Genomic DNA, 15626 nt, shown 5'->3' on the forward strand with positions numbered 1-15626 from the left:
AACTAAAAATGTACTTTACTTAAAAAAATATTAATATAACATTATTGCTCAACGTTGTCACCATGTTTTTATAAAAGCACATAATGTTATAGAAAATTTTGTTATGTAATAATATAATAAAAGCAATTAATACCTGCAATTAATATTTATTGGAATTTGATAAAATCTTTTTTACTAAATTCCACACAAATTACGTAATATAAAAAATACATGCTAGTTATTTTTTCTGAAATAAAAATTTTGTAGGCTGTAAAGATAGAACGTATTTGAACGTGAACTGTGAATAAATAAATTTGAGTTGATTGAAACTCAAAAAATGTTGAAGAAGTTATGTGCAACTCTGGCATAAAGTTTTACATGTTACTGAATTAAGCACGTTAAATTTATTTTTAAAGATTTTTATTAATATTACCTCAATATTACTGTCTTATATTTATTTTTCATTGACGTCGCGATGCTTGTCAATAATACAATGAATCAAAACAAACCAAAATATTTTAATTGAAGACATGGTCGTAAAAATTAACCTTTATTCTTGTACAAACATGGCTTAATTATTATTTAATGGAGACCATAATAACATTAAATATGATTTTATATGATTCGTGAAAGTTTTTGATGATATTTAAAATTTCGCGCCATTTCATTTTTGATTTGAGAACCCCTATATTCGAAGCGTTGTTGTGAATCCAATATGGCGTTATCTGATGTTTTAATATTTTGAAGGTACGTCAATTTGACGATTCTATAATGTGTAATCCGGTAAATATCTTGTTTTTAGAAAGTTTAATCCACGAGGACGTTAATTAAGTTTTAGTTTATATAATTAAATGCATTTGTTAAGTGTAGTGAAAGGCTTACAGATTGTATTGTTTTGTTTGTGATTTCCGATAATTTAGCGATCCATTGTCATACAAAAAATATTTTTAATTATAAAATATACTTTACGTCCATGTTACAAGTGAATAAGATATAATTACGGTGAATATTTATGCTACTTTTGAGCTTAACGAAGACCAACGACATTCAAGGATTGTAATTACAGTAATTATATAGCCTATAAAGATTATTTTTGTGATTTATTATGATTTTTATTAATATCAAATAATATTTGTGTTGTTCCAGAAGTGCATAAGTTTTAATACAAATGGGAGTTAAATAAAAAAATTAACCGGTGCACAGGATTAGCGCCATAATAATTGATTCATTATTTGAGTATATAGTAATAGTTGCGTTGACTATCATGACAGACACTAGACGAAGAGTCAAGCTTTACGCTCTGAACGCTGACCGACAGTGGGACGATAGAGGAACGGGGCATGTTTCCTCATGTTATGTGGAACGATTGAAAGGAACCTCTTTACTGGTAAGGGCAGAGTCAGATGGCACACTTCTGCTAGAGAGCAAAATACAGCCTGACACAGCTTATCAGAAACAGCAAGATACTTTGATAGTATGGTCAGAAGGAGATAATTTTGACTTAGCATTAAGTTTTCAAGAAAAAGCTGGCTGCGATGAAATATGGGAGAAAATATGTCAGGTAAATTCAATCCATCCATAATATAATCCATTTTTATTACATGAATATTGTTTTTAAAAATATCGTCTTTGCAAAATATTCTAGTTGGAAATATAATTGAACATATGTATATTATTTAATTGCATTTCAGCTTACAATAATCTATAACTTTCACATATTGTTGTAGGTACAAGGTAAAGATCCTTCAGTTGAAATAACACAAGACATAGTAGAAGAGTCAGAAGATGAACGTTTTGATGAAATGTCAGATAGTGTACAGCCAGTAGAGCTACCAGCATGTGAAATGGGTCGACTGGAAGACATAAGTGAATTAGTGAACAGTTGTCTAGTGTCACCTGCAAGAAAAGATAAATTAGCTGCGGCTTTGGAGACACAGCACTACATTAAGAAACTTCTTAACCTCTTTCATATGTGTGAAGATATTGAAAACATTGAGGGATTGCATCATCTCTATGAGATATTCAAAAGTATATTTCTTCTTAATAAAAACACACTTTTTGACACAATGTTTGCAGACGACACTATATTTGATGTAGTTGGCTGTTTAGAATATGATCCCAGTTTACCCCAACCTAAGAAACACAGGGAATACCTTAGAGAGCTAGCTAAATTCCGAGAGGCCATTCCTATTAAGAATAAGGATTTATTGGCAAAAATACATCAAACTTACAGAGTACAGTACATTCAAGATATAGTTTTGCCCACACCAACCGTCTTTGAAGACAATCTGCTAAGCACATTGTCCAGTTTTATATTTTTTAATAAGGTAGAAATAGTAAAACTTATAGAGGATGATGATAAATTTCTAACAGACTTATTTAAATTGCTGATGGATGATAAGACACCTGATGTCAAAAGACGAGACTTAGTTCTATTTTTAAAAGAGTTTTGTAATTTTTCACAAAACTTGCAACCTCAAGATAAAGATGCTTTTTATAAGACATTAGTTTCATTGGGAATCCTGCCAGCTTTAGAAATTACTCTAAGCATAGATGATCAGAAGACCAAGACTGCATCCATAGATATTTTAACTTATATTGTTGAATTTTCACCCTCAGTTGTGAGGGATTATACATTACAGCAGGCTAACAACACTGAAGAGGTATGTACATATGTCCAAATATTTGGACAGAAGTAGTACTTAAAATGGATTGGATTTGTGTACAGATAATGTTAGCTATAAGTAGATTAAAATAAATCATAATAAATCATAATTTACACAATAATCATATGATTGGTAAATAGATTTACTGATGATAACCGTTCTTCCCCCAAAAAAGTAAAAGTAACAGCCTGTAAATTTTCCACTTCTGCACTAAGATCTCTCTCTTTGAGGAGATGGTTTGGAGCTTATTCTACCCTGCTGCTCCAATGTATGTTGAAGTTGATGAATTATTTTGTAAATAATTCAGTGAAATTGACGCATGCAGGTTTGCTCACAATGGTTTCTTCACCACTGAGCATGAGATCAATAAACAAATTAAGCACATGATAATTCAGTGGTATTTCCTGGGTTTGACCTACAATCATCAGTTAAGATGCATGCATTATAACCATATCTACCATCTCCAATATTTAATCTACAATTATCAATATTACATTACTTCATATGTTTACAGGAACAAATGTTGTTAAACATTGTGATAGAACAGATGCTTAGGGATCAAGATCCTGAACTTGGTGGTGCAGTACAGTTAATGGGTGTCCTACGTATCCTACTTGATCCAGAGAGTATGCTGGCTTCCGTCAACAAGAGTGAAAAGGCAGACTTCCTAAATTTCTTTTATAAACATAGTATACAAACACTCATAGGTATGTATTTAAATGCTGCATATATACAAAGTGGATAATTTTTTTCTAAATAGTATGATTATTGCAATAAGATTAGCTTTAGTTTGCTCTTTTTTCATTTGTCATAGGATGTTAAAAATCTTCTTGAATTAACTGTAACATTAAGAACAATTTATGCATACAATAATATGTAAATATGGAATTTATAATTATTATACTTTATTTTTATATGTTAATATAGGTCTAAATATAATTATTAATTCATTTTAATTATATCATAATTACAAAACTAAATTCTTTTTTTGAATGGCATGGAAGTATATCTTGTATTTTCTTAAATTTCAGCTCCGTTACTTGAAAACACAACTGGAGAGAAGCCTTTAAAAGAGGATTATCACACAGTGCAACTATTGGGTTTGGTACTTGAACTACTTTCTTTCTGCTGTGAACATCACACATACCATATCAAAACATGCATATTAAATAAGGTAATCTTTAAAATATATATCCATTAAAAGTTATCAAAATATTTATTTGTCCATAAATATTTCAAAGTTTTTTAATGTTTGATTTATTTTTAATATTTATTTTTGCCTAGAGAATTTTGTTTTACTTTTTTTTTAATGGGATTATGTAATGAATGTTAATGCTCTATATCGTACAAGGTGACTATATACAGAAATAAATATACGAGTAATGCAAATATAATAGATTAATGAAGTATATTAATTAAACATGATGAAGCAGGTCAAGTAAATCTAGTGACATTCTTTAAATACCTAAGTTTCATTTATGCTATTTTTATTCATCTAAACTTTTTCTTCAGGACCTCCTTCGTCGCATATTGGTGCTTATGAGATCAACACACACATTCTTAGTGCTTGGTGCACTAAGGTTTATGAGGAAAATCATCGCTTTAAAAGATGAATACTACAATCGGTACATAATCAAAGGGAATCTCATTGCACCAGTTATAGATGCTTTCCTTAGGAATAATGGCAGGTTGGTGGTCTTTTTTAATATATTAAAAAGAGATTTAAATGATACAGTCTATATATTTTTATTTAAAATATAACTAGTTTTTCTGTAGCCAAAGTATTTTTGTGAAAATATAAATAGCAATCCTATTTAGCGAATAAATTAATGTGTAGCCAATTAAAGTTAAGACATACTTATAATTAACATAAAACTGTATATAAGTTGAAATATTATTATAATAAAATATTATTGCATTTACTTGACCTTGACAACTGTAATGTGCATAAATCAGTGCACTTTTAACTTTCTAACGGTTACATTGGCAGTGTCATAAAGAAATATGGGTATTGGGGTGATATACATATGGCAGATTTGTATCTGACATGCAGGTTTTCTCACAATATTTCACTGTTGATCATGGGATGAGAGATGTCTAGATGTTTAGATGAATTATGAACACAGATTCAGCTCATGAATGTTTAATGGTGCTAAAGATTGCTGATTTTTAATGTAATGTACTTTAAAATATATTATAAAATTTCAGATATAATTTATTAGATTCTGCTATATTAGAGTTGTTTGAGTTCATCAAATTGGAAGATATAAAATCACTCTGTTCGCATGTTGTTGAAAACTATGGAAAGATCTTAGAGGATGTTGAATATGTACAAACATTTAAAGCTTTAAAAACACGGTATGATCAGCATCAGGATAAATTAAAGGAAAGGGATAGAGGTATAGTATTTTTTTCTTATATATATTTCTTCCCCTTTATCCCATTTGTTTTAGGTTGGCATGTTTTTTCCTGTTAATCCCTATCTTTACTTGTTAACTTAGTTAATTCTTCACACACTATTTATTTTATATTTGAGCTTTTTTCCTGCCTTCTTTATATTGTCATGCAGATTCATACCCTAAAACTCTAGTAGTTGAGTATTGTATGTCTTCTTTTTCCAAAAGTAATAACAGCTTAATTATTGCCATGTTATAAAACTATTATTTCTTACTGTGCACTAAGTGAGTGATCAGTCATTGTGAATTTTGTTTTGTATCATCTATTTTATCTATGACACATTCATATTCTTTTACCAAATTTATACTGATATTATATGCGAAAGTAGTCTGTCTGTCTGTCGCTTTTTTACGGCCAAACCACTGAACACTATTTGATGAAATTTGGTATGCTTTTTATGAAACGCAAGCTAAGCCGCGGACGACAACAAGTAATCAATAAAATGACTAAACCTTATTGGTTACGATAAGATATAGTAAGTTATTCATTGATCAATTCTAGTGAGCGGTAGCGTGGCGGTAGCGGAGGCGGTGGTGCCGTCGCTGCTGCGCTCGCGGTACCGTCGCGAGGCGCGCCAGCCCGACGACGAGGAGGAGATGTGGTTCAACGACGACGACGAGCTGGAGGACGACGCGCCGCTCGACAGCGCGCAGACGCACCCGCACGCGCACGCGCACCACGCGCTCGATGCCATCGGTTTGTGTTATTATTTTGTTTAATGTTACGTCTGCCTTAACCTAGATAAAGGATTCAATATACGACAATAATGATGTCGCTTATATCGAATAATTCACTCGAAAAATATTGCCAATATATATTTTGTGTTGACAGTTCATGTTATTGTTTTGAGTTAACGGTATAACCTGATTTCGTATAGTCGTAAATCCTATTTAACATATAAAATAAAGGGAGATTTTAAATCATAATGGTGTTCCCATAAAATTATTTCATTCAAACATGTTATCTCTCTAGCTTTAATATTTTATTAGTTTCGATCCAATTGTTATTGTGTTCATGATATAGAGCATAATTAAATATTATATTTAACATTTACATGCCAAGGCGAGTGTTGACAATTGTCTACTACTTTCAGGTAAAATTGTCGAAAAGAAAGTATGTTCGAGTACTGAAAGTGCGAATGGTCCAAGCAGAGTGCTGTTGAGCACAACAACCACCAGCAAGCCGGCACACACCGACGTTCAGGTATCCACGCCCAGATTACTCAATAAGGTAACTTTTAGTTCACTCACATCTCTACTTGCTTCAATGGAATAATGAGCATGCTTCATAAAGCTATCTCATCGTTTCTTATAAATTTGTTAATATATTGCAATTAATCTGTTGCTTGTCCTAAAAAAAATCGATGAAGCTATTATTACATTAGTTAGATTTTCGATATAAAATGCACCAATATGGCATTCAGTTATATTAAAATGTATGCATGAGGATAATTTGCATTGGTGGTGGTATTTACTCACCGAATTATTTATTTATGTTTCCGTTTTAATGTTATTTATACTCGAGTATATAAATTTATTTGAAAATATTTCTTACATAATGTTATGAGTAAATAGGTCACTTGATGGAAGGTAGCATATATTGTCATAAAATGTATGCTATTTCGATTCATATCCACTATTACCTTATGTAAATGCAATTGCTTTGCTATCTTAGCCTTGTATGAGGAGTTCCCAATAATAATATATCTCATATATCTTTGAAATAAACCCTAAGAGACAAAGTTACCTAAAACTGTGCAACAATAGGGAACACGCACACCATTAAAAGCGATGTGACCTCTAACCAACAATATCACATACAATCTCTGAATTAGTATGTCGTGTTTAACGTAAAATTATTTTTATGAACGAAAAAAGTAAATGATATTATCATGTTATAATACAATTGTTATCTGAATAAACGAGGCCAAGGCCAAGGCCAAGTTCATATTGACGTGACCATGGAGTGGCGCAGTGTGTAGTAGTGCTAACGCGTGGCTCGCGCAGGGCCTGGTGGACTACGACGGCGACTCGGACGAGGAGGAGGAGGGCGGCAGCAGCAGCGCGGCGGCGGACGAGCGCGACGCCAAGCGGCCGCGCCTGGCGTAGTGTCCGTTGCGCCGCGGCCTCCTGTTTCAAGGAATATAACTCCCGTCTCGCTCAGCTGTGCAAGGAACGCTGTAAGAATACGTTCACTATCTAGGAGCAGATGCGACTTGTAACTCTACGATTAGTCGAAACCGCTAGGCGGAGAAGTACTTCTAGCTGTGTTATGTCCACTTCATGTAAATACGAGTGACGCTCCAGTTTCACTTCACTAGTTAGAGTATGAAGTTTTTCATACGGCGTAGTGTAATCGTAATTCCTTCGGACGGTATTGAAAATTTAGAACAAATATCGGTTATAAAATGTATAATTATATATGTGAAATAATTTTAACGGCTAGGTTACGTTTCTGATGGATTGTTAATTAACAAAAGTACAAAGGATATATTAGGAGTGGGATTTAAATTTTTATAATGAAAGTACTAAAGTCGATCACCGAAATTGGTATGTGTATATGTATTTTGTAGAGACCTACTTAGTTTGTCACAATGACCATGAGACCAATGTTTTTAAGGAGTCTGTAATAATAAATGTGGAATTGCTACACAGTAGTGGTTTCTTTAATTTAATGATTATTATTTATCTATCAAACAATCTATAATTGTCTAGCCATTGTTAATTTTGCACAATAATTTAATTGCATTCCTTTGTCTTTCATTGAGTTTCCCAGAGATTTATATTTTATTTGACATTAAGTTGTGAATCATTTTTTGAACTTAACATAAAATAGACTTACAAAACGAACTCGACACAATTTAATTGAAAACCACACAATATGTGATATTTTTTTTGTTAATTTATTAGTGAACTATTAAGTTACATAATTTTTTAATTGTGAAGTAATTTTACATTAATTTAAATTCATAATTTAATTTATTTTTTAATTTATAAATATTCTCATTGCATGCCATAAAACAATAATACTAAAATGATTTTGATTTCCGATGTCATTAATTTATTATTTTGTTGTGTACAATGTAATTATTTAATTTATATCATAATATTTATCTCTTGGAAACTCGTCTGTGTTAAAATAACCTTAATTCATCAGTTGCACGGTTATTTGGATCTCTAGAAATTAGTTATTATATGAAACAATGTAATGATAAAATAAATTGAAAATGAAATTATATTTATAGAAAATATATCACACACGTTAATATTAAATAAAAATATACGCGAGTTAAACCTTTAAAGCCTAATTTTATTTCAATTTATTTATTTATTATATTGTATTTAATTTATGAATTTACATCCTCACAGTCTAACTGATAATCGTTAAAAACTAACTAGGATGGACAGTCTTCAAAGAATAAGACAACCCTTTGTATAACAATACAATCTTTATCAATAAGAAGGTTGTTTATATATTAGACAAATATACTTTCTATATTCATAAAAGATATTTCATTAATGACATAATTAGCTGCTTTAAGGCAAAGATAAACGAATATTATTTATATTCGTATATTATTAAAAGCAATCTATATTCCTCGGTCTGTTTTTTGTTACATAAACAGTTTTATATTTCGGTTCCGTGTACTTGTCGAGGTAAAATCGCACTTATTGATCTACTATTCTTTTTATTTATAGAAAACATGTTATATAAACATAACTCATATGTGTTTAAAATATATAATTATTTTAAATTAACACGAAGTATTAGGGTAAACTAACTCGCATACAGGTATAATAATTCGTAGGTAATACTGTATATGACTGAATATTATAATACAGAAGTTTTTCTAAATTTTGTTTTAATTTAATTAAATATCTCGTGATCCAAATAATAATGCAACATTCGAATGTTTTATCAAGAGTATCAACCATCTCAATCCATACGTACAAATTATAAACGAAAACGAAACAATTTTAACTAAAGCGTTTTAAAACACAGAAATCTATAAGATAATCTATAAAATTTTCGTTAATTTTCTTCCAAAGATTAATGTTAAATTGTCATCAATTTGTTTACATTTTGTATTCTGTAGCGTGGTGCTAAAAGGGTTCAAGTACATTTTGGAATCCATTAAAAAAAATAATAAGTTATGTGTCGTGGTTAGACCCCTTTGGAACGAAGTTGCTTTCGCTATATATTCTGTATTAAACAACAGACACAAGGAAATCAATTGATATATTAATCGAATGAAAAGAAGTAAAATTGTTATTAAAAATAAGTTTTAGTAATCTTATATAAAAGCGTTTACAATAAGAATGAGAATGAGAGGGACAGGTCTGAAGTTCAGGGAAGGAAAGGGAAATAATGCTTCCTTACTTAGGTAGCCAGCTCACTCTAGAGTAAGCCGCAGAAGAACTTCGTTCCAAAAATATAAATTTATCCGTGCTAAAACAGTGTTATCAGATTATCAACACTATTACGCAAAAAGGCGTATGTTATATAAAACAATCAACATCTGTCCATTGTTTCTATTCTAAAACCAATAGTAAGGTTCTTTATTTACCTGTTTAGCATCAGGCCACGGTATTATTTGATTTGAATGGTGTATGAAATATTGTTTCGATTGAAAATGTGTGGTGATCGACATCGACACTGCGGAATAATGTCAAACATTATTTCTGTTTAGATACTTAAATGATGTTGATACAACTTTATGCCTTGTTAAATGTACATTGTTATATTTTTACATTGAAGACATGATTTTTACGAAAATCTCGTAGTTTTCGATGTCGATAAACACGTATTTCTTTGTTAATAGTTCTTCCAATACTATCAGTAAAAGTTCTCCGTCTTTCTTTTAAACGATTCTACGCGTTTTCTTTTTTTTTTTATATTTTTAAATAATTTGTATGTGATAAAAGATATCTGATTAAGAACAGTTTTATTTTATTACAATTAAAATATAGTTTAATCATTACTATGTAAATAATACTAGATTTTATATTGTATTCGTATCGACGGTCGTTTACATCGTTTTGCTATTGTGTTATCATAATACTAAACCCGCGTTGTTGTAAATGTAGTGTCCAAAATGTTACACCCGATTCATATACGTGAAACATTTTTGCACATGGTAACATTTTCAACCTATCGTAAATCAGTGTTTTAAAAGTCGTTACTGGATATGTCATGCAAATGTTGCGAAACAATCACTATCTTTCGTATTCTTTTTATTACTTGCATCTTGATACATTTTATTTTTCAATAGAATTTAATTTTTAATGTAAACAACAAATATTTAGCCTCATTTAGAGATATTTTACTATTTACTACTATTACTGAGATGAGAACAAAATTTCAAGGTCAAGTTCTAGTGTGACATTTTACAATTTTTTTTGTCGCGTGTACTAAATTCTATTGAAATAAAATATATCAATGGTGGCTGGTTCGGTTCGTTCGTTTGTAGATGTATTAAACAAACACGTTAATTTAAATACTTTTCTCAATAGTTTTTGTTTTTCGCTTTTTTAGATTGCCTATTTCATTTCTTCAGTTCATTGGATTCTTGAATCATATATTAATGGAAATAAGGTGAATATTTGTAACAGGGCTGTATAGATAGCTACAGAAATACGAAGTCTAGGAGACTGATCATATTTAAAGTACTAAGCAGTGTTTGAATAATCGTGCAGCGAGCGTAAAAAGTTTTATCTATAAATGAATATTAATATGGGCAGACTCCTAAGAATGGTTTCTGTAGCACCCTAGATTAAGTTCTTACAGTCTTGTCTCAAATTGTCACCGTCTTCGTTATTTTTCCTCTCTTTTATATCTGACATTATAGCATTGTATGAATAATAATGGTCGTCATCTTTATTAATATATTAAACTGATCCCAAAATCGAAATTCGTCTCAATACATAATCGCATGTAACGTTACTAAAAATATACTAATTGATAACCTAAAACCTCATGTGTAAATATCGCAATTCCACCATTTTTTAATTGAGTTTTTCGTTCATATATTTTTTGGCATAGTGCTCTGAATAATTTATAAGTTTAATTTTCCTCCATTTGTAGAAGATACTCACGAAGTTTAGGTCACTTTGATTTATATAGATTTGGGCAAATACTTTTACATTATAGATATTTTTAGCAACGTTTTATGCGAAATGTTTGACAATTTATTGATTATCTCACATGGTGACATTGATGTTGAATTCGCGATGCGGAGTCGTAGGGCACAATAATGTTATTTTATGCAATTTGCAAATATCTTATGTGTCGTTGCATGATTGTAAAAATATATTTGATTAAAATTAACGAATGCATGTTTAGAAATCATAATTTATTTGGTGTGTAATTTTTTTTGTATTATACGTGATATTTTGTGTGATTATTTATCGGCTATTCTACGACAGATCTAACTAATAAAATCTGTAATATAAATTTTTTTAGGATGCATGTGTGTCTGCCCTAGAAATACATATCAATTTTATATATTTGACGAAGTAATATTGATCTCTGTATTCATTCGTAATGGTTTACCAATCTATACCAGCAAGTGGGATGATGGTCATGCTTACTGTTCGAACAGATATCATTCATTAAATTTTATACAAGCTATAATTCGAAACTTGTTGTAATTTGGACTTTTATACGCTTACAATAAGATCGTTAATTGTTAAAATCAATGAATCATAATAAACTGTTTATACGCAAACAAGTCTGGCATCTGTTCGAATATTTAAGTCAAAGATTATTTTTGTTTATTTAAAAGATTTTTTTTTATTTTTGTTTCGACATGTAAAGGCGTTCATGTTTATGCACAGTTATGCGAGACTAAAATTTATTACATGCGTGGAATGGGTGTGTCAGAAAAAAAATTGTAAATAGATGTTTTATGTAATACTTTATTTTGATAATCTGTCAAACATCCACGTGTCTAATAGCATCTAGCTGTCAATTAGATTTATACGATTCTTATATTCCTTGAAATAAACTTCCCGTATAATGAGAAAATATAAGATTTCTAGATGAAAGTAGTCTGTAACAACTATTTTTTATCTGTCTAGGTGGATGACCATCATAAACTAATTTATACACAGAATAAAATTAAATAGATTTACCTATTGGCAAGTTGTGTAAAATAAATAAGCTTATTATAATGCTATTATTATGATGTCACTAGTTACGTAAGCAATATAAATATAAGGAAATACGATGCGAAGAGTGTTCATTTTATTTATTATTTTCACTTCCTTTATATAAGTAATATATTATAAAAGCTGTTTGTAGTGTTTTTAATAATTAATACTACCATGCCTATTGTAAATATGCAACTGCTTGCATCAAAAAGCTATTTTGTTTCATTACATAACAAAAACATTAAAGTCATTTCAATAGTCTAGTTTTAAAGTAGGTGAAACTACGAAGTGCAACTACCGTAACGTATAATAGTATTATATACTAAAATTCTCCAATACACGCTGCATCTTTTGATATAAGTTTTATATAATATACTGGCGTTGTAATTTATTACGCCTCCTCATTAAGGTAGAGGTTTTAATTGAGACGATTAAACGTTTTCCTCTGTTTAATAATAGTAATCTGTGCTTATGTCATGATGAAATTCCAAAATGAAAAAAGTTTAATATAGATAATATTTATTTAGGTCAAGTTAAAGGAGAGAATTAAAATTAATGCTTAATGTCGACAACTTCATTTTTCAATTTAGAGGCAAGAGCTCTTCTTAGTTGCATTGCGTCAGGCGGTGGCGAAGGGGTGGCGCCTGCGAGTGCCGCTTGTGCGACGCGAGCGGACCGTGGCCTAGCGAAGGTTTTGGAGCCTTCGCCAACTTTATATAAAAAAGGATATACATAATGATTTTCTATTATTTCATAAAGTCCTTTTAAAACGGGCGTAACAAAATTGGATGGCAGTAAATCGGTCTATTTGAGATTTTATTCAAGAGAGAGCACGCGATGATGACGAAAAAAATGTGTGACAGAAACCTTACCGTTACTTTCTGAGTCGCCTTCATTCTTCGCGACGTCGAGTCTCTTTTCGCGTACTTGTTTTTTCATTGCAAGAAGTTTATCTCGCTGCTGCTTTAAATATTCTTGTCGAGCTCGAATTTCTTCTTCACTTACCTATAAAATATCTTTTCTAAGGTCTATATAACAATATTTGAGCCCAGGAGCCCAACATATAATATATTGTCGTACCCATGCTTGCCACTCATAAAAAAAACAGATTAGTTTTAGATTACAAAATATGTAGTACCTCCACTTTTTTCGGCATAACAGGTTCTTCTTTAAAAGTTACTTTTTCAGCCTTTTTCGCTACATTTTGTTCTTTTTTTTCAATTTGGTGTAATTTGCTTAACAAAGTTTGTTTCTCGGCTACCATTTCTTCAGGCGGTACCGATAATATTTCGTTTTTCACTTCAGTGTCTTCCAGTTGCAATCTATTAAAAATAAGTTTAATATTTCAAAATCAAATACATAACGGAATACATTTAGAAACATCATAAAAAAACGGACTTTTTGATTTCTGTCATGACGTCATCATTGTCCGGCCAATCGGAACGTACATCGATGTGTGAAGATTGTAAATCTTCTGGTTCCGTAGAAAACAAATTAGGCATAGTCCCAAATCGTTTTTCTATTAGTTCTAAAGCCTATATTAAAAAATTACAAAAATATTTCGATTTATTATAATAAATCATTAACAACAAAATTTCATTCGTAAAAATTATTTTATGTTACTTGTAACTGTAGTTCAACATTTTTGTGGGTCATCATTTTGACAAACATCTCATAGTCATTTGCTGCCCATATTTGCTCAAAGAGACGCTTGTGAAAATAAGCGGGTAGTCCAGCTAGATCGTGTGCTGATAGACGGCAAGCTGCTTCGAACTGATCGGCGGATATGCCAATATCGTCCATGAAGGAACCCAGCATAACATCCACCTTGGTAATAAATATTTTGCTTTAAGTAACTACACAATAAATTAAAACAATGATCACTGTTCTAGAATATCAAAAGAAAAAAATAATTACAAAACGAAAGAAAATGTTTCCACTGCTTTTTCAAAACAAGTAAACTTCCTAGACCACAAAAGAAGGACAAACTAGAAGTAATGGAAGTAATTAAATAAATATATTCGGTATTATAAAAACACCTTAATCAAAATTAGGTTATAATTTTCTTTTTATCAATAGATTTCAATTACAAGTGATTTACCAGATTCCGATATTCACTGTGAATTTTTTTGTATTCCGGTCTGTCTAGTACTTCGCCATCATCAGTAGGTTCGAAAGCTAAAAAAATAATAAATTTAACACTTGCAACATGTTGGGGATCGTACAATGTTTTTATTATGTAAACAACACAGTACTGCATTGCTACTTTTCGTAACAAATTATGAAAATCAATACTGAAACGCATTATGGCTTTTTAATTTTATCTTCGTTTTAACGAGTACTCACGCAAAGATTTTTCCTCTATAAATGTTTGTAATGGTATATTCCACACTGGCCCGTGTAGAAAGCCGACCAAGGAATCAAAAACCCAAGCATTATTCTCCAGGTTCTCCATTGTATAACAATGCAATAACAACTGAACTAATAACTAAATTATATTGGACTTTACTAACACAATTACCTTGACATTTAATTTGTGTTTGTACTCTAGTTACCATGGCTACCTAGTTTTTTGTTTAATAGTACTCACTTTCAGGCATCAGAAAAATTGTAATTGCAAGGTGTATATTATTTTTCAATAAATAATATACACTTTGAAACACTTTTGATTTGAATAAATACGTATTATCTTAATTTACAGTAGATTGGGATCTTTAAAATGTAATTTTGAAAAACGTATTATGTTGTCTAAAACGATTATTAGTATAAAGAGGAAATTATATTTATACACTAGTCTAGTCTTGTCACTAATTATTGTATATATAATAGGTCAAATATTAAGCCAAAAACAAAATTAATTAGTGTGCCTTATTAATATTGAGACGTTAATAACAGGGCCGGATCTACCATATAGCTTTTTGGGCTTCAGCCCAGGGCCCCATGGATTCAAGGGGGCCCCAGCTAAGTCAAGTCAAAGCCAAATATAATGCAAAAGAATCTATAACTTTATTAAATTAAACAGATCGTATGGTTTGCAGCCCTGCGAGTCTTGCAATTAATCAAACTCATTCAATTGATTTAATTCAAGTTTACGTTCAGATATGTCTTGGGTGGGCCCCCAAGTAGTGTTAGCCCAGGGCTCCCTAAACTTAAGGTCCGGCCCTAGTGTATAAGCATTAATAGATATTTTCCCTCACGAAGTAAATAAACTTGGAAAGCAAATCTAATAGGATAATTAAGTTTTGTTGTCTTTACTAAAACAATATAACGTTCAGGAGCGCGCCTTCAAACATGGAATCATTACAACTAAAAACTTTTTTACAGTTAGGTATATTTTTAGAACGAACAAACGATATGGACTATGCAGGTATAC

At 30.8% G+C, this 15626-nt stretch overlaps 2 protein-coding genes across 6 annotated transcripts; one reads left to right on the top strand and one right to left on the bottom strand.

Annotated features, from left to right (window-relative positions):
* Positions 1–664: 664 nt before the first annotated feature.
* Positions 665–12336, top strand: LOC113396136 (serine/threonine-protein phosphatase 4 regulatory subunit 3). Of its 5 annotated transcripts, none has more exons than XM_026633955.2 (10): positions 665–726; positions 1126–1540; positions 1707–2642; positions 3160–3352; positions 3677–3819; positions 4158–4333; positions 4854–5044; positions 5604–5798; positions 6196–6332; positions 7109–12336. In XM_026633955.2, the coding sequence occupies exons 2-10, from the start codon at positions 1244–1246 to the stop codon at positions 7208–7210; spliced, it is 2370 nt and encodes a 789-aa protein (XP_026489740.1). In that variant the 5' UTR covers positions 665–726; positions 1126–1243; the 3' UTR covers positions 7211–12336. The 5 variants fall into 5 exon arrangements, with proteins under 5 accessions (XP_026489740.1, XP_026489745.1, XP_026489741.1 ...); XM_026633960.2 differs by having other exon boundaries at positions 6196–6305; XM_026633956.2 differs by having other exon boundaries at positions 685–762.
* A 425-nt stretch (positions 12337–12761) lies between these two features.
* Positions 12762–14713, bottom strand: LOC113396137 (cilia- and flagella-associated protein 36). Its single transcript, XM_026633961.2, has 7 exons — positions 14600–14713; positions 14355–14431; positions 13877–14080; positions 13652–13788; positions 13392–13575; positions 13126–13258; positions 12762–12963 (listed from the first exon to the last, which is right to left on the bottom strand). The coding sequence occupies exons 1-7, from the start codon at positions 14706–14708 to the stop codon at positions 12806–12808; spliced, it is 1002 nt and encodes a 333-aa protein (XP_026489746.2). The 5' UTR covers positions 14709–14713; the 3' UTR covers positions 12762–12805.
* Between the last annotated feature and the right edge of the window lie 913 nt (positions 14714–15626).

The sequence above is a fragment of the Vanessa tameamea genome, chromosome 19, assembly GCF_037043105.1.
Source record: "Vanessa tameamea isolate UH-Manoa-2023 chromosome 19, ilVanTame1 primary haplotype, whole genome shotgun sequence".
NCBI classification, from domain to species: domain Eukaryota; kingdom Metazoa; phylum Arthropoda; class Insecta; order Lepidoptera; family Nymphalidae; genus Vanessa; species Vanessa tameamea.